The following is a 27,426-nucleotide window of genomic DNA, read 5'->3' on the forward strand; positions in this document are numbered from 1 at the left end:
AATTGAAAGTCAGCCCTTGTATGAAGTGTGCCGTGCAGGTGCTTGAATGCCTCCCCCTCCCCGCCGAGACCTGGCTGCTGTGGGGTGTGGGCACAGGGGAGTGCTTCCTCTGCAGAAGCTGCTCAGGGTACACTGAGGGGCTCCTAAGGAGGCCTATGGGCAGGGGTGGGGTGTCTTGTGAAAACTTCAAACAGGCAGAGAAAATGAGTTATTTACAGTGAAATTATCTGGAGCTTTTGACAGTTTATTACCTTTTTGAACAGGGTTATGGGGAGACAGGGTTTCGCTTGCCCCTCTTCCAGGCTGGAGTGCAGTGGCATGACCTTGACTCACTGCAGCCTTGGCCTCCTGGACTCCAGCAATGCTCCTGCCTCAGCCTCCTGAGTAGCTGGGATGTACCACCGCCCCCAGCTACTTTTTTTCTTTTTTTCTTTTTTTTTTGAAGTGGAGACAGGGTCTGGTCTGTGTTACCCAGGCTGGTCTGAAACTCATGGGCTCAAGGGATCCTCCTGCCTCAGCCTCCCAGACGGCTAGGATTACAGGTGGGAGCCACTGACTCCAGCCCTTTTTTGCAGTTTTGACTTAAAAATAACCTTTTTTTCTCTCATGAAATGACCATTACAGCTCGTAGGCCATTTACTAGCTTGTTCGTCATTCTGTTATGTCAACCAAAGCTGCCTGTAACCCACACTTTTCATACTGCAGCTAGTACAGTTTGTGAAATATAACTTCAAGATTTACAAATTAATGTCTTAGGATCTTAGATTTTACAACAAATGCGTAGACATGAATGGTGTTTGATTTGGGTTGGCCTCAAGTTTGCAAATTTTACGAAAGATCCCAGGTTGAAATGAGAGTGGCTTGCTTCAGCCTTTGGAAAAGAAAACACTCTGGGCAAAGTGAGCCCACTCCACTTACTTAAAGAAACTTAGAACTAATGTGAATGAACTATTAATTAACCTCTATTTACATCCACCAGGCTTACTTGAAATATGCCTTGGTCATATGTGCATGTAATGATTACTGCCTAGCGGGGAAAAGCTGGTGTCCTTTGTTGTTGCCGTGTAAGTGTTGAGCAGGTGGTTGTCCGCTTCATTGAAAAGAGCCTGACTGGACCAACAATGGGGAATGCAGATTTGGAGCTTTCTTGACATTGGCCTGTTTTTCCCCCTATAGGAGAACTGCGACACATCACCAAGCTGAAGCCCTGGAGCCTCTTTGATGTACTTGTGGAAAAGTATGGCTGGCCCCATGAAGATGCTGCACAGTTTACAGATTTCCTGATCCCGATGTTAGAAATGGTTCCAGAAAAACGAGCCTCAGCTGGCGAATGCCTTCGGCATCCTTGGTTGAATTCTTAGCAAATTCTACCAATATTGCATTCTGAGCTAGCAAATGTTCCCAGTACATTGGACCTAAACGGTGACTCTCATTCTTTAACAGGATTACAAGTGAGCTGGCTTCATCCTCAGACCTTTATTTTGCTTTGAGGTACTGTTGTTTGACATTTTGCTTTTTGTGCACTGTGATCCTGGGGAAGGGTAGTCTTTCGTCTTCAGCTAAGTAGTTTACTGACCATTTTCTTCTGGAAACAATAACATGTCTCTAAGCATTGTTTCTTGTGTTGTGTGACATTCAAATGTCCTTTTTTTGAATGAAAAATACTTTCCCTTTGTGTTTTGGCAGGTTTTGTAACTATTTATGAAGAAATATTTTAGCTGAGTACTATATAATTTACAATCTTAAGAAATTATCAAGTTGGAACCAAGAAATAGCAAGGAAATGTACAATTTTATCTTCTGGCAAAGGGACATCATTCCTGTATTATAGTGTATGTAAATGCACCCTGTAAATGTTACTTTCCATTAAATATGGGAGGGGGACTCAAATTTCAGAAAAGCTACCAAGTCTTGAGTGCTTTGTAGCCTATGTTGCATGTAGCAGACTTTAACTGCTCCAAGGAGTTGTGCAAACTTTTCATTCCATAGCAGTCTTTTCACATTGGATTTTAAACAAAGTGGCTCTGGGTTGTAAGATGTCATTCTCTATATGGCACTTTAAAGGAAGAAAATATATGCTTCTCATTCTAAAATATGCATTATAATTTAGCAGTCCCATTTGTATTTTTGCATATTTTTAAAAGTACTTTTAAAGAAGAGCAATTTCCCTTTAAAAATGTGATGGCTCAGTACCATGTCATGTTGCCTCCTCTGGGCGCTGTAAGTTAAGCTCTACATAGATTAAATTGGAAAAGAGAAACGTGTTCATTGTGTGGAATGAAAAAATACGTATATTTTTTGAAAAGCATGATCATGCTTGTCTAGAACACAAGGTGTGGTATATACAATTTGCAGTGCAGTGGGCAGAATACTCCTCACAGCTCAAAGGTAACAGTGATCACATTCATTCCATAGGTAGCTTTACGTGTGGCTACAACAAATTTTACTAGCTTTTTCATTGTCTTTCCATAAAATGAAGTTGAGAAAATGATTTTCCCTTTGCAGGTTGCACACAGTTTTGTTTATGCATTTCCTTAAAATTAATTGTAGACTCCAGGACACAAACCATAGTAGGCAATACAATTTTAGAATGTAATATATAGAGGTATATTTAGCCTCTTTTAGACGTCAGTGGATTGAATGTCTTTTTATTTTAAATTTTACATTCATTAAGGTGCCTCGTTTTTGACTTTGTCCATTAACATTTATCCATATGCCTTTGCAATAACTAGATTGTGAAAAGCTAACAAGTGTTGTAACAATAATCCATTGTTTGAGGTGCTTGCAGTTGTCTTAAAAATTAAAGTGTTTCGGTTTTTTTTTTTCCAGACATTGCCTTGGTCATTGCCCTATAAATGATAGAATCAGTGAACATTTGCTATCAGAGTAGTGTCACTAAAACTAAATACCAGCATTCCTGTTGCAGCAGATGTAGTTGTAAAACATGCATTAAGGCTTATTATAAGGAAATCATTTATTATTTTTTAAGGGCAGAAGGGATTTAGGAGAAAAGCTATAGTATAGATTGATTCTTTAGAATTTCAGTGATCTCTTTTCATCCATGGTTCATCAAAAACATACTGACTGCATTTGTTCGATCATTGCAAACTTAAAACAGCATTTGCTGTTAGGAAACAAGACACATAACCCTCTTAGGAATTACCATTACATCTCATACCACAGTGAGGCAGAATGGATCATTCATTCATTTCTTTATGAAATGTGCATGCTAAGTTTTTCTAATGAGGCTGTAGGTTTCCATGTAAATTCTGTGATAGATAGTGGCTGTAGACTGGTGATACTATCCATGATTTCTGTAAGAAACATCCTTACAAGAACCATAGAGCACAATTTATTTCTTCCCTAAGGGTAAAAGGATTTTTATCAGGGTGATAGTATACTTGAATGAAATTTGTCTAATGCAGTTTTTGCTCATGTTGGAAAATAAACCAGATTATAAATTTTTACAGGTGTGTCCCTTATGATACAACAGCCTAGAACAGTTGTTCTAGAAGGAATATACATTTGTATTAGGCATAATACGGTTTTATCAGATTCTTAGTGGCTTGTTGATAAAGAATGCACAAAAACTAAATGAGAACCACTGGTTATGCTAAACATTCTAACTAGCTCTCTAACTTTAGTTGAATGTCCTGTCTTTTCCTTTCTGTAGTCCATGTGAAATCTTCATGGAAAATGACAAGCAGTGGATCATGTATATGTTTATAGCAGATACAGGAGCTGGCTATCTGGAAATTGGCAGACAGAACTGCCCAAAGGCAGAGAAAAGGTGGATATAAAATCTGCAAAAAGTCATAAACTTTTTAGGTGAAAACTGATTTACTGACTTGCTTCTTCCCATACCTGGACCACAGATAACTAGTTACCAGGATAAAGTAAGGAAACTTTACACTGGAGTAGAGAACTTCAGTTTCTATCCGTAGTTCAGATTATTTCCTAAATTCTCCTTTTTTCTCCCCCTTTTAAATAAGTTGAATGAAATTTTGGTGGAAGACCATATTTGAGAATATATACTTCATCAAGGAATCAAATAAGATTCTGCAGTTCACACAAAAGCTTCTGTATGCATATTTCTGTAGTAGGCACATTTCAAGCCAGTGAAGAATTTAAACTGCTTAGAAGGACAGACTTTTTAAGAAGAATATTTATATTTCACACACTAGTTACCTTTATTCTGTTTGAAACTATCAGGATAGATGATGTAAAACTGTTTCTTCTCAAATGTTTCTTTACTATAAATACCATACATAGAATTTTGTTGGACAAATCGAGGATGGCAAACTTGGCCTATATTCTTCTAAAATTTCAAGCTGATTAGGATTGAGCCCTAAATGAGCTGCGTTAATGTACCATTGTTAGCTAATTTTCAAAAGGAAGTAGAAATTCAAAGTGTGAAAACATGACTGTAGGAGGTCACTCAGTCATTTTAGTGTTTACTTTCTCTGATGCACAGAATTTGTATCCTGTGCCAAATTATGTCAGGTAATTAGATGATGGAAAATGTGTTGATAAACAGTATCATTATTATTGGATGTACTTACTGAATCCTCCTCAGAGGTAGAAGACAAAGGCTGGAAAATTTTAATTTTTCCAAGATTATAACTAGTATTTTATATTTTAGCAATAAAAACGTTCACTTAAGAGGCCATTTTCATTTCACTGAGAGATCTAGGAATAATGCCTTTTTTCTTTAGTTTTGTACACCCAAGACAAGTTTTCCTGTTTTGGGCAAACTACCATATTTTCAAACAGTTGTTGCACACTGTATTCAAGAACTACTGTAATGCATTAGTGGTCTGGATTCATTTTGTATGATGCCACATCCTTAATTGACCCAGCACGATCATTTCAGTAGTTTCCTGTGGCTCCTGCAAAAATGCAAACAGAAGCCACCGCAGGAACAACCCCTTGCTGCCTCCTGTTGCTGAGGTAGTAGTTGCTGAAGAAAATTGAAGGCTCCTTACAAACTATATCTGAAAACTAGAACTTCTGTAGAAACACACAGACCCCGATCTTAGAAGTTGTACAGGACAATTTGGTAAAACTGACATAATTGTGATTTATTAACATGAATTAAAATGCCCAACCAGTGCTTCAATGTGACAGTATATTTAAAATAAAAAAGAAATTAAAGGTCATATACTGTACTACTTTCACAGAGATCACACAGTTTTGCAAAAGACTTGTCATATGTACAATGCTATATATCAAATGAGAAAAGCTGTAAGCAATTATATACGCAAAAGAAATGCAGTATTTACAGTTTGTCAGGAGACACTAGAAATCATCTATACATTAAATTACATTTTGCTTGCAAATAACTGGTAAAACAAAAATGAGCCATGTCCACACCAAAATATAAAAATCTGTATTGCATTTTTATACCTAAGATGCATTCACAGAACTGCTGCTGACAGGAAAGGGGAGAAAAGAAAATCCTCATAGTGCCATTACTTAGCTGAGTACTTAATGTGTATGTATAAAATAATAGAACATTCACTAAATGAATTTAACTGCAACAATAAAATTTAAAGATCATACAGCATCAAATCAGCATCAGATCTGCCAGAAAAAACAGCTGGAATGTTCACTTACAAAATAAAGATACCTAATACTGGCTTAACAGCACATTTTTTAAAGGAATTTCAAAAAGCAAAAATGAGAAAAATACAATGAAAGAGCACTGGTGTTTTTTATACAAAGATTCATGTACAAGCTTTAAAAAGTACCTTAACAGGTACATATGAAATATACAGTTTATCTTACAGAACATTTAAAAAAATGTTTTTGGAGTCCATTTTAATGCCACCCTGACCCATGGTAATTGTTTTGAAATGTTGGTGGCACCTGTGCTCTGTGAATTGGAATCTGTCCAGGCACTGGAGATGCCTGCTGAGGTCCTTGAACCCCATGTGGCAGGGCCACAGAGCCAGGATGAGGACAGAACCCTGAAGCAGTAGGTGTTGGAATACTGTTTGGTCCTTGGGGCTGGAGATGAGGACCTGTGACAGGTAATGGACAATGTGGCCCTGTTCCAGAAGGCTGGTGCTGGGGTCCCGGTCCCAAAGTGGTATGATGTGTAGCTTGTGAGGGATACGGTGGTACAGCTGGATGAGCACTCGAAGGAAAAAGTGGAGGTCCTTGATGAGGTGGGTGGTGTAAGGCTTGAGCTGATGTGGTATGATGCCCAGAAGCCAAAACACTGGAAGGTGGCGGCGGAGGGGGTGGTGGGGGTGCTGAATTTACAACATGCTGGTGTTGTGCTTGTAGACCTTGGAGTCCTGTGGAAGGATGGGGTGGCGGATGGTGATGAGGGGCAGGACCGGGAGGGGGTGGGGGTGGGGGTAAGTGGTGTCCAGCAGTTTGAGAATGAATATGCGACCCAGGGGTGACCGCATGAACAGGCCCTACTACATGTGCTACAGAGTGTTGCTGATGGGAATTCGGCTGTTGTACAAGGTGCGGTCCTGGAGCAGGCGGTGGTGGAGGAGGAGGGGGGACTACAGCAGCAGCAGTTTGATGGTGAATGGTAGGGTTCTGAGAGGGCAAAAAATGCCCTGGAGTCACATGATGTCCTGGAACTGTTTGCTGGCTTGTGGTGCCAGGAAGTGCTTGATTTGGTCCTGATGTAAACACAGTTTGTTGAGAAAGACTACCTTTGAGCTGATTATAATTCTGAAAGTTTGCAGAGGGCTGCTGGTTTTGATAGTAAGATGAAGAAGAAGGAGGTGGAGGAGGTGGAGGGGGTGGTGCCGTGCTGTTCAGACTTTGTTGGTTAAACTGACTGTATGTTGCTGCAGATTGTCCTGAGGGTGTCTGTGTAAATAATGTTCCAGAAGTTGCCTGCTGAGTATTGGCTTGAAGGTTCTGTGCTGCTGGATAAAAGTTTCTCTGAGGCTCTCGCTGAGGTGTTCCAACTTGAGGTGACTGTGAATGATGAGGCCTGTAGGGAGATCCTAACTGCTGTGAAGGAGGCTTTGGTGAAAGATAACCATGCTGTACAGGTGTGTGAGGCGTGGATGACTTTGGAGGATTTTCTAGGTGAGGTGATGGAGGACAGTGCAACTTTGTTGGTGCAGAAGGCAGCTTTTGTGAAAGTTGCTCAGATGAATTACGGACGTGTGTCTGAGGAGGATGATTCTTTGAAAGTGCTTGGCTGTTATTTGACAGCTGTTTTTGTTGGAGCTCTGTTTTTAGGTGAACACCGTTTTCAGCTTCGGATGCAGTAACTGTGGAGTCCCATTGGGGATCTGGTTTTGTGAATATTTTCCCATGTGCTTGAGCAGGAATTACAGATCCAGGTGAACCAGGCTATGAAGAAAAAACAAATTACATACATTTAAGGAACATTTTGTGTACCTTGAGGTTTATTCTCGTTGGTATTTAATACTACCTAAATATTAATTTTAATGAGGGGCAGGAAATAACATCCTGGATATGTCAGTTATGGAGGCTTGGGATGTTAAAAAGCCAGTATTTTTCAGTTGTTCCAAACAGTTCTGAGAGTGAGCTTAAAGTGAATTCTCTGGGTTAATTTTTATTGAAGACAAGTTGAGGAAATAATTTTCTTTAACTTTACTCTGCCTTTTTACCCCTAAGCAATGAAACCTGTTTTTGAGCCTTACTCTGAAAGAACTTCAATAGCAAGTTTCAATTTTATAATTGAAATTTCTATACCCAACCTAAGGATAAATTGATTTGGGTAAATAAACTTGCTCCCTCAAACCATTTTGATTTTTAATATCTTTTCATTTTCCTTATACACTGTTCAGATATAAATAAACCAATATAAGACTGTTTAAATGTCTATCATCAAAGAAAGATAAATCTCAGATTCCTTGTCTTTAGTTTCCAACGATATACATGCCATGCTACATTATTACATCTTGATGATCCAGGATGAAGATGTCATTCCTTTTAAATGATAAAACATCCTTTTGTTTTTAGATAATTGGCTGGTTAAGAATTTCATTACAAGGCTATGAATTTCCTAGGCATCACTGGAATAGAGGTGGAACATTTGAAGAAAATGTAAGCTGTTGAAGTGTGCTTAGAAAACCTGAATGTTTGGTCAGAGTTATCCATCACATGTTCAGTGAGAGAGAACAAAGAAAGTAGTAAACACAATTGAGTATGTCCGACAGGAAAAGTGTCCAGAAGTCACAAATTGATACTTGATATGGCAGAAAAACACTGCATATTATAACCATCAGCTTTTCTGCACTCAATCTAAAGTCCTTTGGAACCCATTGAAAGGTCAATATTATTACCTTGGTCATTTTTGAAGGACTTTTACAAGTATTTTGAGAAGTATCTGGGGATGGACATTCACTTGTAGTTGTGGGTTCTGGATTTTCAGGATCAGGGTCTATAAAGCAGAAGAAACCTATAGTAAGTGTAAAATTACACAATAAACACTGTTTTAACACCACAAAGCAGCGTACATTCTACTATCCAAACCAACTTTTTATAAAGGCTCTCTTTTGTCTGATTTTAAAATGTGTTAAAGAATAACATTATCGGTCATCTGCTTACTGACCTTCCATAAGTTCACTGAAAGAAGGGACTGGGCCCTTAGCTTGCAACTGGGGAATGTGATTTGAATGAGATGAAGGTGAAGACTGAACATGACTCGGTGAACATGAGACACATGGTGATTCTCCCCCTAGAGATGAAGCAGAGCAGACCCAAAGAGAACATTAGAGCTGCAAAGAACGAGGATGCAGATTGATTAACTGACTCCACTTTCTGGTGAAGGAACAAGCTCACTTACCACTATCTTTATCTTTTCGGTGATCGCTGAGAAGTAAAGCTCTCTGATAACTCCTTTCTCTGACTTGTTCCACTGAAGTTGAGGCAGTCCTTTAAAAGAAAAATCACATTATCCTCTATTGAAAGAAAGTACTGCTAGCTACATTCTTTGTTGATTCATAGTCAACATGTACTGTCAGACCAAGGCTTTTGATCTACTGGGAAAATACTTTGGTGTTAACCTTTGAAAATAGTTAATCTTGGCAGGCCACGGTGGCTCACGCCTGTAATCCCAGCACTTTGGGAGGCCAAGGTGGGCAGATTACGAGGTCAGGAGTTCGAGACCAGCCTGGCCAGCATGGTGAAACCCCGTCTCTACTAAAAATACAAAAAAAAAATTAGCCAGGCATGGTGGCGGGCGCCTGTAGTCCTAGCTACTTGGGAAGCTGAGGCAGGAGAATCGCTTGAACGCGGAAGGTGGAGCTTGCAGTGAGCTGAGATCATGCCACTGCACTCCAGCCTGGGCGACAGAGCAAGACTCCATCTCAAAAAAAAAAAAAAAAAAAAAAGTTCTCTTATTTTGCTGAGTGCTCCCAGAACTGAGATGATTATCCTTATTTGAAGGACTCAATTCCTTTGTCTCCAGCAATTTATTGGTGAAAAGAAGGCAAGGAGTTGAAGATAATGTATTAACATTCAGAATGTCATTTTTTTTTTGGTTACCAAAGGTACCAAAACATGCCCCTAACAAACTGCTATCAGGATTGCATGCTTTCAGGTGGAAAGGGGACCAAGGAGCAAAGTGAGTGTGGCCGCCTGCCATTTGCCATGATCCATCCTATATGCAGCTGCTCCTATTCCTTCTGAAGAAGCACTAACCCTGGTTGTTCTTTCAAGGTAACTGGTAGGGGTTATAAAGGAAGTCTGCAGAATTGTTGACTCTGATAAAAATTCTTTGGAGAGGATATTTGTGTGTAAAGAATGAATAAATTACCAAGGAATAAATACAATCAACATTTAACAACACAGGCCATACAGAGCTGGCTTAAAATCCTATTAGCAGAGAGAATCTTTTAAAATTGTGACCACAAAGCACAATCAGCTTAGCCTTGGGAGAACAACAAATAGGAAGAATACTTGAACAAAAGCTTGTTTTTTCCAGAGTAGCATTACTTCAAATGGGCTTACCATTGAACTTCTGGTTCATTCTTCTCACTGGCAGTAGCATCCTTAACAGGGCAGTTATTGCTAGTTTCTTCAGAAGTGGCATTATAAACCGTAGCTGGTGTTGGTAAAGGTAGGCTAGCAGTGTGTTCCACCTGCTCCCCATTCTCATTACTGCTGGCACAGCCATCACCATTGTTGCTCAAGCTTCCACTTGCATGGGGTGATACACTAATGAGTGGAAAGTTCTCTGTCTTAGAGCCACTTTTCCTAGCTTCACGTTGTCTCTTACGGTATTCTAATAGAGAAACCTTAAGCAAGAAAGATAAGAAAAAGCAAATCTTTTATTCTTGTTTTTTATGTCAGAATCAATGCATTCTTTTTTTGTCTAGAGAATTACTATATTTACATTAGGAAAATTATTTTAATTGATTCTGAACAAATAATTAACAATTAACAAATGCCTACTATATTCCAGGCATTGTACTTAGATGATTTACATACATTATCTCATTTATCCTCACAACAACCCTAAGAAATAGGTATATTATCATCCCCATTTTATAGATGAGGAAATTGAGTAACTCACTCACTCAAGGTCACACAGCTGGTGAGTGTTGGAGCCGGGATTCGAACCTAGGTCTTACTTGAAAGCCCGTGCTCTTTCCACTATACTACATTGCTTCCCACAAAGTTGCCAACTGGACTCTGTTATAAAAATTAAAAGCACACATCACGAAAATTCTTGGACTTGCAAAGCAATAAGCCTACTAACAAAGTAAGTGCTATAGTTTCTTTCTTTTGAAATAAGGCATTCTAATTATCTCAGTACATCTGCCAACCAAATAATGGGAAATCAGGGAACTGAATATTTAATACATAACTATTAGTAAAATAAAAACACTTACATCCATGGCCTAAATACTATAGATGTTATAGATGAGGAACAGAGGCATTTCCTCTATACACAGGTGTTTGCTCAATGTACAATAAAGGTAATAACACAAATATTCAAGTCTGTGTTTTTGGTTGGGGAGTGCCTAGTTTTAAAAAATACTCAATTGGTGAAATAAATCATCTTGAGATTTCTCTGAAACCATGTGCTTACAAGGATTTCCCATATTACTAGAATTTTTTACTTTTCTGTAAACATTTTCTAATTAAGCCAGCATTTACAAAAGGTTTAAAAATATAAAAATGTAACTTTCATAACTAAATTAAGAATGCCTTACATAATACATCTAACTACCAATTCCCCTCAGTAGTAGTATGAAAAAAAACTATTAAAAGGACTATAAATTGTTAAATTTGTAACCTTTTTCTTTTGTGGTGGATTCTGGGGTGTGCAACTCCCGTCGATCAAATTGTCATTAACAGTCCGTCCGAAACCAGATACAAGCCCATCTTCGGAAGTACAAAACACAGTTGTTTCCATAAACATGCCTCTAGTATCATCCTGCATCACGCACTTTGACTCACTTATTCGGAAGCCTCCTCCAACCTCCAACTGATGCGAGGGTGTCAGGTCCCTCAAGTTGGAGTTCACTGAGAAGTTAACTCCTGTTCTGTCAGGGCTCTTTACCCAGGAAGAATATATTGTGCCCCGTCCAGAGTGAGTCGAGTCCAGTTGGCTGTTGGGCTCAGCCCTGTCATGTGCAGGCGCTTCCAGGGTTTTATGTAGGGCAGTTGGCTCAACCGCATCGAGTCCCAGCTGAAGGTCTGACATCGGTTCCTTTTCTCCAGGGCACTGCCTGTTGACTTCAGTCCTACTCCTAGGGCTCATATAACCAATAGTCTTTATTTCTTGCAGACCCAGTTCAGTTAAATTAGAATTTCTAAAAGGCCCCAATGTTAACATGGTTGAAGATCTGTCATATCCCTGTTTACAAATTAAAAAAAAAAATTATACAAATGATCACATCTTGGGACTGTTTATTTCAAAATTTACTAGTAATTTAAGCAAAACAATGTAATAGGAAAAAAACTACCAATTCACCCTTTTTAAGTTAACTTCTTACCTCTTGACTATAAGTGCGTCTCTTTATTTCTGGAGAACTTTCTGGGGAAGAAATATTCTGTATATAAAGAATTAGAATTGAAAATTTAAAAATATGTAAGTATATCCATAATATAGAAACGAAAACAAAATGAAAAAATACACAGACTTTGGTTTTAGATCTTGCTTCCTATTTCCATTCCCCAAATAAGACTGCTTTAAAATCAATTTGATACATACATTTAGTCTACTGTGTATATTAAGGTGAAAGTTATGCTCATTTTAGTAAAAATAAAAACATCTAAATTCATATAAATGAATGTTTCTGATTTTTAGTTTCTTACAACCTGTTTCCGTATTCTCAGCACACTAGTTGTTAAAGGAGGGGAAAGAGCTCTTAAAAGAAATCCCATCCCCCCAGGTGTTGAATTTTTTTTTTCTCCATTAAAATTTCTCACCTCAAAGTGCATGGTATTTCCTGGTGTACCAGGAGTTACTGGGGTAACTGGTGAATATATGGGTTTATAACCATTTCTACAAGTTTCATCATCTGATTTTATCCGTGGAGGCGTGGCAAAAGATGGGTCCATAGGAGTAATATCGGTGTGAGTTGGTGTAGCATACGGGGAAGGAGTAGGTGTGGAGGTTTCTGAGTAAACCGAATCTAGCAACTGATAAAATCTTCGTTTTTTTAGTGGTGTAGTTAAATCTGTTGGTGAAATAATAATCTGTAAGAAATTACACTGTTGCTATTTGTTAAAATCTGTTTATATCACATTCTGGGAAAGATAAAATATAAACAATGGCAGTTATGACTTTTACCCCAAAACTAAATTTCAAGGTTTTTAAAAAAATGGTACTAACATGAAGCAGTGCCCCCGCTCCCTCCCCAATTAACAAGCATTACCTTGCCTGGAGGGATTATAGGCCTAGGGGTCTCAAAGTATCTTACAAGTACTGATGTTACTTTAACTGATTTGTAAGAGTCCTTGTCTGTCTGAAAAGCAGCCAGTCCAAAAGCCTTTAAAAATTCATAAACCCCAACATACATGATATTATGAACTGGTATCTTCAGCCAAAAAATACAGAGGACAGAAAAGAGAAAATCTATACAACAATGTGCTGCTCTTCTAAAGTGCATACCAGTAACTAGAATATGCCTGTTATAAAGCTATATATATGCCTTGCCACATTTCTCACACTAAAACAATTCTGAAAAAAATTCTACCTGAAAGGGAACAGCTGTCATTTAATAGTAGTGGACTTTTGTTTTCACCATTGACTGCAGGACTTCTGGATCTTTCTTGACAGGGTGAATTAAATCTATGTAAAATTGCTGAATTTTCTTCTTCCAGAGCTTGTTTCAACCATCGCTGAATGAAACAGAATACATGAATGAATAGGAATCAGTTTGTACCTGTTTAGCCTGTAAATACAGAGCTGATTCCAAAAGCATTTCACTACCATGGATGGTAGTAAGGAATGAGTTGGCATTTGGCTCATTCTACATTTTTACTTCCAAAGAAAAGTTTACCTTCTTGCATGAACCAGAAATGTTTTCAGTAGGTTCTTTTCTTCTCCTTTTTTCTGAAAGGAATGGTGAAGTAAATCTAATATAATGCTTAGGAGTAGAGTATACATGGGGGCTGTAAGTGAGACCTGGTAAAGAATTGAGTTGTGTAGCTAACACTTCAGGATCTGTAGTTATGCGTAGAGGCCTTTCTGAAAGGCCATCTGAAGGTTTTCCTGTCTTCTCATTCTTCTCACTTAACCATTCATTGACCAAGTGCTAGAGAAAAGAAAAAATTTGGATCATTATATATGTAATTCCAAATTCTATTGAATATTTTAGTATCAGATTTGAAATTGGTGTATTACCTAAAATGATCAATTGGGTAATTTAAATCATTCATATATGATCAAAATATCAGTATGTCCTTTTACATTTCCTTAGTTATCTACTGTTATTCTGAAACTTTTTACCCAATTATGTTGTAGAACCAAACATATGGTTGCTTTTTAAATATTTATATTACATGAAATTTATATTACTTTTTTTTTTTGAGACAAGATCTCTTGTCATCAGGCTGGAGTGCAGTGGTGCAGTCTCGGCTTATTGAAGCCTCCGCCTCCTGGGCTCAGGTGATCCCTCCACTGCAGCCTCCCGAGTAGCTGGGACAAGGTGCTCACCACCATGCCTGGCTAATTTTTAAAATATTTTGTAGAGACAAGGTCCACTATATTAGGCTGGTCTCAACCCCTGGTCTCAAGCAATCCTCCTGCCTCAGCCTTGCAAAGTGCTGAGTTTACAGGTGTGAGCCACCGTGTCCTGCCAAGCTTTTTAATATAGTTACAACTAGAGACATGTCAGTACCATTTTATTAAACACACTAAATTTAGGTTTACTACTGCTTCTATTATAGGTATAAAATGTTCCATCTGTTAGAAAAATCTGATTTTAGGCAGTATTTTCCTACGCTAGCTGGAGATGAGGACAGTGCACAGTACTTTTTCTGAGAAAGGGTGAGTTGCCCAGGCTGGAGTACAGTGGCTTGATCATGGCTCACTGTAGCCTCAACCTCCTGGGCTCAAGTCATCCTACCACCTTAGCCTCCCAAATAGCTGGGACTACAGGTGTGCACCCACCATGCCCGGCTAATTTTTTTGTTTTTAATTTTCTGTAGAGACAGGGTCTTGTTATGTTGCCCAGGCTGGTTTTGAACTCCTGGGCTCAAGTGATCCTCCCTCCTTAGCCTCCCCAAATGTTGGGATTGCAGGCCATCAGCCACCACATCTGGCTCACGATACATATATATTTAAAAGTGACCATTGACAATCACTGATTTAAGGGGTTTGGAATATCTCTTAAGGTTCTTGTGCTTTGAAAATTTTCATAGTTGTTAATTCTGCTGATTCTCTGATCTACAACATACATAATACAGTCTTTATTGGCTGAAGTATAAATTACTACTTCATATTGTTATCTAGTTAGCAAATATTTTAAAGTATAAATTTAACTTATAGAAAATGTGGCCGGGTGTGGTGGCTCACGCATGTAATCCAAGCACTTTGGGAGGCCAAGGCAGGTGGATCAGAAGGTCAGGAGATGGAGACTATCCTGGCCAACGTGGTGAAACCCTGTTTCTACTAAAATACAAAAAAATTAGCCGAGTATGGTGGTGTGCGCCTGTAGTCCAGCTACTCTGGAGGCTGAGGCAGGAGAAGCACTTGAACCCGGGAGGCGGAGGTTGCAGTGAGCAGAGATCACGCCACTGCACTCCAGCGTGGGCAACAGAGCGCGACTCCATCTCAAAAAAAAAAAAAAAAAAGAAAATGTACAGAACTTAGTATATGTAAATATGGACATGTATACACACACACACACATAAACACATTTAAAAAATCTACCCATCCTTAGGTAACCACTATAAACATTTTAGCATCTTTTCTGTCCCTCTATGTATACAGAATTCCATTCCTAGGACAGCACTAGAATGCAGTCTGGAGTCTGGTCATGGAGTCTGAAGCCAGACTGCCAGGAGGGTGAATCCTGGCTTCGCCATTTACACTGTGACCATGAGCAAGTTAAGTAACTTTTTTATACCTCTATCTGTAAAAGAAGGGTTGTGATAGAACCTAGTTCTATAAATAGGATTGTTGTGAAGATTAAAAGTTCAATAACATACATAAAGCTCTTAGTGTTGTAATGAATGAGGCCTTTAGGGGAAATCATGATAATTTGGTACTCTGTCAAACAGTATGTTGTTTAAAATAACAAAATCTGCAGGCAAAAGAGGCTTTTTAAGAGAATCAGATAGGATGTAGAAGCCTACATCTCAGACCAAGGATTTAAATAAATTTATAGTACCACAACTTTGTTAAAAGTTTAATAAAGGGTAGGGATTATGTCATATTTGTAATTGAGAAAGTAGTTTCACTTCTTTTAAGCCTGAGGTTTTTTTCTTTTCACTTTACAAAGTTAGAATTTTTTGTCCATTGTTACAGGCAAATATTGGGTTGCTTAAGCTATGGTGGTGCAGTAAGGAGAGCACAGACTTTGAATTAGAAACAACTGTGTTTAGATTGTCTCTAATGAAACCTGTGACTTTGGCAAGTAAATTATTTAATTTGTGCTATTAAAATACAATCCTGGGTTCATACTAGAATTTTACTAAACGTACATGTCATGGTTTAGCAGCATGCCTACAAACTGTACTGAATTAGGTAAGAACAAAGACAGAATAAATGAAATTTCAAAGTAAAGTGTGTGAGAAGTATACATTCGTGATCTACCCCTAAACAGTATAAGGACTGCCACACTTTAATATCTCTGCCCCAATCTGCTGTACTCTAGTCAGAGTGGGAGATAAAGAGCAGCTTCATTTAGGATGTTCTGTTATTTCTGATCTGAAAAAGCTCAGGTTGTTTCCCGTAATTGCTTAAGTCTGACAGTAGTGTTTTAAAGATTTTTATTAATAATTACACCTAAAACTACTCTTTCTTATAAATTTTCATAGTACATTCTGTGGAAATCAACAATTTCTTCACATTTAATTCTTATTATCTACCTATACAATGAAATTTATAAAAATATAAATAAAGGATAACACATCTAAAACCAGTTTCAGAGAAGTATATATTTTGTACATAAAGTAGACAAACTTATTTAAAGAAATCATGAATTGCAATACTAAAAAGTCCTGATAAACTGAATGTAACTTTATCTTCACAGTAATGCAAACATTTATATTAATTTTACAGTTCTGGGATTCTCATTCTTATTTTAAAAATCTGCAAGTATAAAAACTGCGTCTTATTCTGTTCATTATGAGATCTTAAAAATCCAGTTTTTAAAACACCAATATAACTAATATAAGAAACTGTTAGAAAAACAGTTCTTACATTCATTAGAATCATACCTTCTTTGTTTTGGGGTACTTTGTAGGACATTTATTAAGTGCTGGAACTTCAGTTTCAGTAATTATTTCTGCTAGTGCAGTTTCAGTTTCTGGTTCTATTGTAAGTACAGTATTTTCAATATCATTTTGTTGTGAAGTAACTTCTATATCAGGAGAAGATGGCTGGATATCCGAACACATGCTGACAGTTCTGTGTCTCCGACGCTGCTGTCCAATGTGAGTCCTACTCCGAGAAAAACTTTTTCTCTGTTTAGTTCTATTTACTTTGGCAGGGGTTGGCTTGCTAGCATTTTCTTCTTTTGCTTGTTCCTAATTCAAAATACAACCGAATGGAGCTTTTTATACTACATATATATAAAGTTTAAATATAATAGCATTAATCTACTTCAGAAGCCAACTTTCCAGAATTTATGAATTCTGTTATAAAGAACAGAAATAATATATAGTCTTAGCTCAAACTGAAACTCCCATAGAATCTGAAAGAGGCTATTAAAAAGCTAATAGACATTATTTTAAATTCCTTATAAGTAATTAATGCAAGTATAGAAATTTTATTTGAAAGTGTTTAAGAAAATAAAACTAGACCTGAATAAGTAATACCTGAATAACTTCAGCATCACTGACAATCTGTGTATCTTTACATTCAGTTTTAACTTCAGTTTTGGCTGTGCTGATCCTTTCCAAAGCTTGTTCTCTTCTTTTCTCTCTCTTTTCAAGTCTGGCAAAAGCTTGCAAAATTGCTTCCATTTTTCTTTCTTCTCTTGTCTATGAAATATAAAATTTAAGTGACATCATAAATATCATTGCTCAAAAGTAAAATTAAGTCCAAATGTTTGTGATAAATTTAAAAAATAATTGCTATGATACTATTAGCAAACTATTTCTATTATTGGTGAATATGGGGAGAAAAAACATTTCTGTTCATTCAAGACCTTTCAGAATTCCCATCATCTTGGTAAGTCCTGTTATTACAAGTATTTCATGAAGGAAACACTTGGATGATTGAGTGTTAATGATAAGGGTAAAACAAAGCAAAAAAAGTCTCAAAAATTACCTTGTTTTACCAAACCGAAAATCTTTTCTCTTAATAATACAGAAACCAGCCTTTTAAGAAAAGATCCAAAATCCCTAAGGTAATGATATGCTGAAAAGGTAAAATTCATATGCACTTGAGTGAGTATATTATTGACATACTGCAGCAGGATGTTGTGAGGTAAAGTCTTGCATTTAAAAATTACAACTGTTATTTGGTAAGTATCTCTGTGACTCCAGGCAAGTTAACCTTTCTGAGACAGTAAGATGTGGGTAATAAAACTTGCACTTCTCTGAGTTATTTGGTTCCAACAGAAAATGTGAGGTTTTCAAACAGTAGTTGGAAAATTGTAGGCATTCCGTATGTTAATTATTATTTCTACTTTAGCCTCTCGCCCTTCATTGTAATTCTTATAAGGTATTCCTCTACCTTCTGCTCTTCCTGTCTTACACTGACAATTCAAGATAGGGACTGAGAAACAGCCAAGTGTTCCTTTGAGCATCAGTTCTCTATCCAAAGAGAACATTAAGAGCAAGACCCAGAGCCTTCACCAGTGGGCCTGGCAGATGCTTCAGCTCTAAACCAGAACCAGGAACCACATCCATCAACTGTCCAGTTCTTCAAATGAAAAGAACCAGGTCCTGAGGCTCAGATCTATTTGTCTTTCCTCCTTTATTACCATCGATGTGAGGAAGAAAGATCAGAAACTCAAGGTCTGGATGCCATAGTCTTCTCAATATTGGAGCTCTAGTTCCACTAATTACCAGCAGAGATTCAAACCTCAAGATACCTACACTTTGGAAACTACTGTTTACCCATTCCTGTATTTTTGTTGTTGTTGTTGTTACACTCAGCAAGGGAACAAAATATTATGTCAACAAAAGTAATAATACTTTTAAGTTTCTAATTTGTTACAGCAAATTGTCATATTGCAAACATGACTCTGAGGAAACAGGTCCAAAGAGGTAAGGTTCTTTGTTCATGGATTACATATCTGCATCTCACTTCTCCTAGCCTGGGATGGGCAAACACTAAAATAGCACATGCAAAAGATGGTTCTACTTGTTCACTGGAACTGAAAGTTTTACATCTGAGTTCTTTTCTTAGAAAATTCCTTATTTTGGGGCTTTTAAATTACCTTTACCCCTTTTTGTCGTGTGGTTCTCTGTAAAACTTTTTATCAGGGCTTCTCTAAAACCCTGAATTTAGAAAAGGAGAAATTTGGAGTAACTAAAAAGATCATTTTCCCAAACTGCACTTTACCTGATGAACCTGGTTGGAGGGGAGGGATTAATTACTATGGTTATTTCTTTTCAAAAAAATTAAAATAAAGAATTTTTATTTGGGGAAAGTACATTTTTGGGGAAAGTACAATTTGGGGAAAGTACATTTTTCCAGAAGAAACAAACTTGTCTTGGCAAAAATCACTGTATGTGTAAAAGAAAAAACTACCCACAAGGCGGGCCCCCAAGGAAGATGTTTTCTGTAGTATGATTATCCTGGGTGTTCTAAGGTAAATAAGAATTTATGCCAAAAGAGTCTGACATAGTCCGGTATTTTTTTGTTTTGGATAGTAGGAATAAGGGTCACAGATAAAACTATGATATAAACATTCAATTAAAAAAACTCCCCTGTAAACACTACAGCTAATTTATAGAGCAAAATCCTGTATTTAGAGATGGTTCATAATCTAGAGTTGATCAGGATCTTAAAAAATAATGTGGTCCAATACTGCTGAAGAAACCAAAGCCCATGCGTATTAAGTGACTCATTCAAAAGCAGAGCCATAATTATTATGCAGGTTTCCTGGCTCCTAATTTACTCCTTTCCAATTACTGCCACTACGTAAAGCAAAACCCTTCCTACATTACTACAGCTGGGTAAGAATAAAGCTGAAAGCACTAAACATTTCCTAACAGCTTTAAACCTAACTTTATCTTAAAATACACAAATATTTTGAAATATAAACATGCCTGATTTTCTACATTTATTTTAAATTTCTTAAAGGTCATATGTCATTCAGCTTTTCTAGTCACCCACAGTACATTCTTTGACACAGGCATGTATATAGTACATATTTAAAGACAAAATTTGCCACCCATTTTATAGCTGTAACTGAAAAACAAGTTTTATTCTTTGAGGTAGTTACAGCTAACTATCTAGAGATGGAGAAATTAGGAGTCCTAATTGACCCCAGCAGACTTTCCATAGTCCCTAACACCTGTGCTATATAATCTAAACTTGATAGATTTCCCATGAAATCTATACATTATTTTTATGACATGTATCTTAGTTTATGGTTTTACAAGAGTAAATACAGAGGATTGTAATTTCCTATAAGCAGTCTGCTTAGTAATATCCCCATCATAAAGCAAGACCCCCATCTCCACAAAAAAATTTAGGCTGGGCACGGTGGCTTAAATGCCTCTAATCTCAGCACTTTGGGAGGCCGAGGCGGATGGATCATGAGGTCAAGAGATTGAGACCATCCTGGCTAATATAGTGAAACCCTGTCTACTAAAAAAACAAAAATTAGCCAGGTGTAGTGGCGTGGCGCCTGTAGTCCCAGCTACTCAGGAGGTTGGGGCAGGAGAATCGCTTGAACCTGGGAAGTGGAGGTTGCAGTGAGCTGAGATTGTGCCACTGCACTCCAGCCAGGTGACAAAGCGAGACTCTGTCTCAGGGGGAAAAAAAAAAATTTTACATTAGTGGAACATGGTGGCATGCGCCTGTAGTTCAGGCTACTCCAGACACTGAGGGAGGAGGATTGCTTGAGTCCAGGAGTTGGAGGCTGTGGTGAGCTACTGATCACACCAGTGCACTCTAGCTTGGACAACAGAGCGAGGCCCTGTCTTTATCTAAAAAAAAAATTGGAAAAGGAAAGCCAGAGCCCACCTACAAAATCACCCTATCCTTTGGTTTTGAAATAGAGAAATTAAATGATTCCTTGCTCAAAAAAAGTGTTACCCTTTTATATAACAAAGATTAACTTATAAATCTAAAAAGATGGGTAAGATTATCTGTTACCAATAAAAATCATTCCAAAATAACACGTATGACTTGTGTGGTGTCTCCATTTCCTCTATCATGTGATTGAATTTATACTCACGGCACTCTTTATTATTTTGATACTCGTTTGTTATTCCCTCTACCCCATTCTCTATGAAAGCTTCTCCAGAGCAGTGACCTTGCCTTCTTTGTTCATCTGATATTTCAAATGGCAAGCTCTCACATTTTTGTTAAATGAGTAAGAACTATGTGTACATTATGTCAAGCACGTATCACTGTTACTTGAAGACATGTAACGAAGCATTTCAACAATTTTGGAAATCTTGAATTTATTAGAAGGCAGCTAAAGCTGATTAACCTCATTTTGTTTGAACTGTGTACCTAATAAAAATAGGTGGCTGGGCGCAGTGGCTCTAGCCTGTAATCCCAGCACTTTGGGAGGCAGAAGTGGGTGGATCACAAGGTCAGGAGTTCGAGACCAGCCTGGCCGACATGGTGAAACCCTCATCTCTACTAAAGATACAAAAAGGTAGCCAGGCGTGCTGGTGGGCACTGTAATCCCAGCTACTTGGGAGGTGGAGGCAGGAGAATCACTTGAACCCAGGAGGCAGAGGTTGCAGTGAGCCAACATTACACCACTGCACTCCAGGCCTGGTGACAGAGTGAGACTCCATCTCAAAAAAAAATTAAAAAAAGAAACAGGTTCCCTTTCACTAACACCACAATGTCATTAATTACTCCTCTTTAGAAATACAATTCCCACTCTTAGAGAAAACGGGACCTTACAAAAAAAATCAGTATCAACTTAATCATGCTGAGGACAGAACAGGGAGTTGGATAAAATCTCAAATCCTGTCACCAGATGGCTTTTCTGGCAACAAATTTATCTTCTCTATTTTATTATTAAAGCACTGCATCTTCTAAAGTGATTTTCTAAATGAAGTCAGTCAAGTTTTCCTAGAGACATTTAGTAACAGCATGTATTCTGTAGTGTTTTCCCACAGTGTCTGTTCCATTGAATAACACTCTGTGGGAGTCAAAGGTGTTATCCACAAGAAACTGCAAGGGTATACAAGTTTAGGAAAATCTGACAATTTCTCAAGTTTTTAAACATATGTACACTGGAAATCTGAAAAGGAAGGATATCGTATAGTGCTCATCACAGTAAACTGATCATGGCTCTTTTTCACAAAGCATCTCAAGTTATACTTGCATGGAATACTCCTTGATGTGAAGGATGAACGCTGAGAAAATTATGGAGAATCCTGCACAATCCAGGGCAAAGGCCTCCAGATCATGCATTACCTGAACTACAGGGAAGCTTCATTCATTTCACATTCATGGGCCTATATCTGTTTATCTTTCCTCAAATGGTTGTCAGGAACATTCAGTTAGCTCATTTATTGACGGTCTACTTTTTTGCCCATCATTTTTTATTCCCCTAGGAGCTAGGGCTACAACAATGAATAAAACTATAGGTTTTCTCTCTCATGAAGTTTATGTTGTGGTGGTATAAAAATTCTAGACTATCCTAGCTGCTTGACAAGTCCAGGAATCTTGCCTACGTGACTTCCTTGTCATACCCTTTCACTGTTTATGAAATGTCTGTCCTTTTAAATATGAAGACCACACTGAATCATCTTCTGTGGACTCAATTGTAAGCAACCTGACAATACAGGCCATCAAATATTACCAAGATTATATTCCCAAAGTACATTATGAGGGTTATGAAAAATTATTTTGGAAATATTTGAAAACTACAAAGGAGACTGTTTTCATGCCATTATAAATGGGGGAGGAAGTTTTTTTTTTTTTTTTTTTTTTTTGAGCTTTTCACTGTCACCCAGGCTGCAGTGCAGTGGTACCATCTTGGCTCACTGCAACCTCCTCCTCTGGGTTTGTGATTCTCGTGCCTCAGCCTCCCAAGTAGCTGGGATTATAGGCATGTCCAACCATGCCTGGCTAATCTTTGTATTTTTAGTAGAGATGGAGTTTTGCCATGTCACCCAGTCTGGTCTCGAACTCGTGAACTCAAGTGATCAACCAACTTGGCCTCCCAAAGTGCTGGGGTTATAGGCATGAGCCACCAGGCCCAGCAACAAGTCTCTTTCAGTATTTAAATCTTTCAGAAGTTTGCTGCTTTTAAAATGATCACTTCAAGCTACAGGTATACCCCCCAGTATCTAATCCCCTTCCACATGTACTATTTATATGACAAGATTACAGCCACCTAACCCCACCTCCACAAACACACTAGGAGGACACTCAGTAGTGCCCTGGTTTTTGGAATCAAGTGAGTATAAACAGTCTACTGTATTTCAGTCTACTGGCTAATGGTAAGATTTTCCTAATGTACAATAACTATGCAGTTCCATATAACTTAGCCACAAATTTGCTTTTGTAAAAGCAGGTAACAACTTCCTAAGGAAAAAAAAGACAAAATATGATGGATGGAAAAAGAAAATGTTCATAAAAGAAAAATCCAAAAGGCCAAAAGGGGTAGAGGGTAATGGAACTGGAAATGAAAAGGCTTTCCATCTTGGCCACATAAATATTCTTTCATGAAATCTTCATCCCTGAGTATTTTCTGTGACCTCTAGCCAACTTTATCTCTTTAGTAGCCCTCTCCTCCAAAAATAGCCTATAATCCCAACCAAATATAATTTATTATATTTATAGCTCTCTCCAGGATTTCCCCTGGAAAAATACATTCCATAAAACTTTGTCATAAGCTAACCTGTATTTGGTTAAACCCTACTCAAAAGGTCCATAATAAATATAAATACAGAAATATATTAAATATACATACATAAATATATTACCTAGAGTTCATGAAACAATCTGATCTCTCCCCAGCTATAAGTTATCTATCATATTTATACCTCCTTCACTTATTGCTGAGTTGTAATTATTTTTGTAAATACTTCTAAAAGCAGAGATACTGCCTTCTATTCTCATTTAAAAAAATGAAGCTGGCCGGGCGCGGTGGCTCAAGCCTGTAATCCCAGCACTTTGGGAGGCCAAGGCGGGTGGATCACGAGGTCAGGAGATCGAGACCATCCTGGCTAACATGGTGAAACCCCGTCTCTACTAAAAATACAAAAAACTAGCTGGGCATGGTGGCGGGCGCCTGTAGTCCCAGCTACTTGGAGGCTGAGGCGGGAGAATGGCGTGAACCCGGGAGGTGGAGCTTGCAGTGAGCCAAGATCGCGCCACTACACTCCAGCCTGGGTGACACAGCGAGACTCCGTCTCAAAAAAAAAAAAAAAAAAAAAAAAAAAAAGAAGCCAACAACCAAAACACATAAATACCCTGGTGCAATTTCTGGAAATTAAGCATGATTTTAATAGGTGGTATATGAAATTATGTACACAGGTTAAAATTGCCAATTTTGTATTTTTCAAGCTGTACTACAAGAGGACAGGGTGTAATACAATAGATCCCACTTATTCACAGGGGATACATTTCAAGACCACCAAAGCATGCCTGAAACTGCAGATAGTACTGAACCCTATACATACAGTGCTGTTTTTTCCTATACATATGTAACTGTAACAAAATCGAACAATTATAACCATGTACTGTAATGAAAGTTACGTGAATGTGATATCTCTCTCAAAATACCTTAATATTTTGAACCTCAGTGGGTAACTGAAACCTGGGAAAGCAAACCTGCAGATAAGGAGGGACTACTATACATTTAAATTTGGTGATTACATGGAGTTTATCCGGGAAGATGTTATTACTGACTCGTCTTACTGCAATCTGATAAATATACATGATACTGAGTCTAGGTGAGCATCTTAAATCTGAAACGCTCCAAAATCCAGAACTTTTTGATAGCCAACATGGTGCTCAAAGGAAATGCTCATTGGAGCATTTCAGATTTTTGGATTTGGGATCTTCAACTGGTAAGTGCAATGCAAATATTTCAAAATATTAACCCTGGAAAATTTCTGGTCCTGGAAAAGTAATATGGTTTGGAAGTCGATCTTGTCACAGGTGGAGATTTAAATCAGTTTGACTAAGTTTCTCAAGAGTAGTATGCCACCATCTTTATTCTACCTAGTTTTAGTTGTCCCTCTTTCTCACTTTTTGATTTGACATTATCTTTCTGACTACTGATGTTAATCTAACCAATATAAATCAAGACTAGGAAGATTAAAGGTGATTCATTTTTAACTTTTCAAGACCAAATATAATATTAATACTTGGGGGTGGGGAACTCTACTAATTGCTTAGGAATCCTAGGATGCATGATTTTTCATTCTGCTTATTTGACTACATCAAAAAATTCTTTAATGCAAACATCAAAGCAAATGTACCAATTAGAAGTAACAATTGCGATGACTTGGAGAGCTATGGGTCAGGAGCCAAGGATTTTTAGATTTTAATTTCGTATCCTTTTGAAATACCAAATTAAAGACATTTATACTTTCAAGTTTTCCACATTTTATTCCCATGAAAAATACTTGGTTTCATATCCACCTTAATGGCAGATGGCAGAATATATTAAAATGGACATAAAAACTTTGAAGTATTCTTCATTTTACTATAGCATACTAATAAGCAAAACCAGGACCAAAAATGGATTCCAAGTAAGTAAGCCAATATACATATATATTTTCTAAGTTCCACCAAGTTTAACATGGAGTATACAATTCTCTCTTTTTTGTGGAGATGGAGTTTCGCTCTTATTGCCCAGGCTGGAGTGCAATGGTACAATCTCGGTTCACTGCAACCTCCGCCTCCCAGGTTCAAGTGATTCTCCTGCCTCAGTCTCCCAAGTGGCTGGGATTGCAGTCGCATGCCACCATGCCCGGCTAACTTTTTTGTATTTTTAGTAGACACGGGGTTTCATCATATTGGCCAGGCTGGTCTTAAACTCCTGACCTCAGGTGATCCACCCGTCTCGGCCTCCCAAAGTGCTGGGATTACAGGCGTGATTACTGGCCACTGCGCCCAGCAAATATCCAATTTTCTTCTGGCATCTAGAAATGAGGATGTTCTAAGATCCACTAACTTTGTCAGCATTTATAAAAAATATATATTTAAAGTAGCCCCATATAAATGTTTATAAACATAATTCAATCTGAATAAAAGTACTGTATTTATGGGCAAACAACAAACCGCCACTGGTTTTCTGTTTTTGTTTGTTTTGTGACAGGGATCTCACTCTGTCATCACCTAGGCTGGAGTGCAGTGGTAGGATCACAGCTCAGTGCAGCCTTGACCTCCTAGACTCAAGTGATCCTCCCGCCTCAGCATCCTGAATAGCTGGGACTACAGGCATGCGCTGTCAAATCTGTCTAATTTTTAAAATTTTTTGTACAGATGAGGTCTCGCTATATTGCCCATGGTGGGTCTCTTAACTCCTGGGCTGAAGTGATCTTCCCACCTCAGCCTCCCAAAGTGCTGGGATTACAGATGTGAGCTACCATGCCTGGCCTATGATTTTTTTTTTATTTCATTTTTTCTCCAAAGTGGTCGCGACAGCCCTTAAAGCCAGTTATAAAAGAGGTTCCTCCCACCAGACACTTGCCACACACAGAAACAAGTAATACTCTAAATTGGTTTCCTAAAAATTCCCAGCACAAGGCTGTGTCAGTTGAAGAATAAACAGAACAGTACTAAAAATCAATACTCAATAAAGAGCCATAGGTAACTTGAAAAGGCACATATAACATATATAATCGAATCTCAAAAAAGGTTCAAGATAATCCCTTTAGGTACAATAATTTCTCCTTTATAAACTCCTCCAATATTTTCTATTTTCTTTTCTTCTAATACTACCTTGTCTCGACAGACCAGTGTTCCTGAAATCCTAAGGCTATGAAACTGTTCTTCATTGTTTTCAGAATTCTGAGTATCAATAATTCATCAATATTAGAAAACTATCAAGGTGATAAAAACAGGCACATATTAAGTAGGTCAACAATGATCAGACTTTTGTTGTTGTTGTTGGAGACAGAGTCTCGCTCTGTCGCCCAGGTAGCTCGCTGCAACCTCCACCTCCTGGGTTCAAGCAATTCTCCCACCTCAGCCTCTTGAATAGCTGGGAATATAAGCGCATACCACCATGCCCGGCTAATTTTTGTATTTTTAGTAGAGATGGGGTTTCGCCGTGTTGACGAGGCTGGTCTCGAACTTCTGGCCTCAGGTGATCTACCCACCTTGGCCTCCCAAAGTGAGTGATGTGAGCCACTGCTCCCAGTCAACAATGACCAAACTTTCAAACATCTCACCCTTAAATATGTGACATGAGATTCCATGGAATACAACATGAAAATCCAGAAAACAGGACACAAAGGAGCATACGAAGTAAAGGGGAATGGGGAGCACCTATCATAAGGCCATCAGTCAGTTTGTAAAGTCACTTTCAAATTTTAGGGCATGGAAAGTATATCATGATATTTTCTTAACTGGCTGATATATCCAATGCTAAATTACCTTGACTGACAGATCAAATGCTAAATTACCATAATTTGTGAGAAAATACCTTGTCCTAATTTTTACATTGATAAAGTATTTGTA

The 27,426-nt window shown here is 38.0% G+C and overlaps 2 protein-coding genes across 23 annotated transcripts in view; one reads left to right on the top strand and one right to left on the bottom strand.

The window, feature by feature from the left end:
* SRPK2 (SRSF protein kinase 2) overlaps window positions 1–2,829 on the top strand; it is a 301,034-nt gene extending 298,205 nt beyond the window's left edge. For all 15 annotated transcript variants that reach the window (XM_050782692.1, XM_050782696.1, XM_050782695.1 and 12 more), the window contains one exon: window positions 1,177–2,829. In XM_050782692.1, coding sequence (XP_050638649.1) covers window positions 1,177–1,361 — 185 coding nt within the window. In that variant the 3' untranslated portion in view covers window positions 1,362–2,829. The remainder of the gene's footprint in view (window positions 1–1,176) is intronic.
* A 2,230-nt stretch (window positions 2,830–5,059) lies between these two features.
* The window catches only part of KMT2E (lysine methyltransferase 2E (inactive)), a 100,048-nt gene continuing 77,681 nt past the window's right edge, over window positions 5,060–27,426 (bottom strand). For 7 of the 8 annotated variants that reach the window (XM_050782666.1, XM_050782671.1, XM_050782668.1 and 4 more), the window contains 12 exons: window positions 17,451–17,615; window positions 16,851–17,159; window positions 13,466–13,720; window positions 13,160–13,304; window positions 12,390–12,640; window positions 11,954–12,010; window positions 11,251–11,814; window positions 9,960–10,246; window positions 8,794–8,882; window positions 8,560–8,685; window positions 8,291–8,388; window positions 5,060–7,331 (listed from right to left, as the gene is read on the bottom strand). In XM_050782666.1, the coding sequence (XP_050638623.1) occupies window positions 5,820–7,331; window positions 8,291–8,388; window positions 8,560–8,685; window positions 8,794–8,882; window positions 9,960–10,246; window positions 11,251–11,814; window positions 11,954–12,010; window positions 12,390–12,640; window positions 13,160–13,304; window positions 13,466–13,720; window positions 16,851–17,159; window positions 17,451–17,615 (3,858 nt within the window). In that variant the 3' untranslated portion in view covers window positions 5,060–5,819. The remainder of the gene's footprint in view (window positions 7,332–8,290; window positions 8,389–8,559; window positions 8,686–8,793; window positions 8,883–9,959; window positions 10,247–11,250; window positions 11,815–11,953; window positions 12,011–12,389; window positions 12,641–13,159; window positions 13,305–13,465; window positions 13,721–16,850; window positions 17,160–17,450; window positions 17,616–27,426) is intronic. The other variant, XM_050782670.1, reaches the window with a different exon arrangement.

The sequence above is a fragment of the Macaca thibetana genome, chromosome 3 (genome assembly GCF_024542745.1).
Source record: "Macaca thibetana thibetana isolate TM-01 chromosome 3, ASM2454274v1, whole genome shotgun sequence".
Lineage (NCBI taxonomy): Eukaryota > Metazoa > Chordata > Mammalia > Primates > Cercopithecidae > Macaca > Macaca thibetana.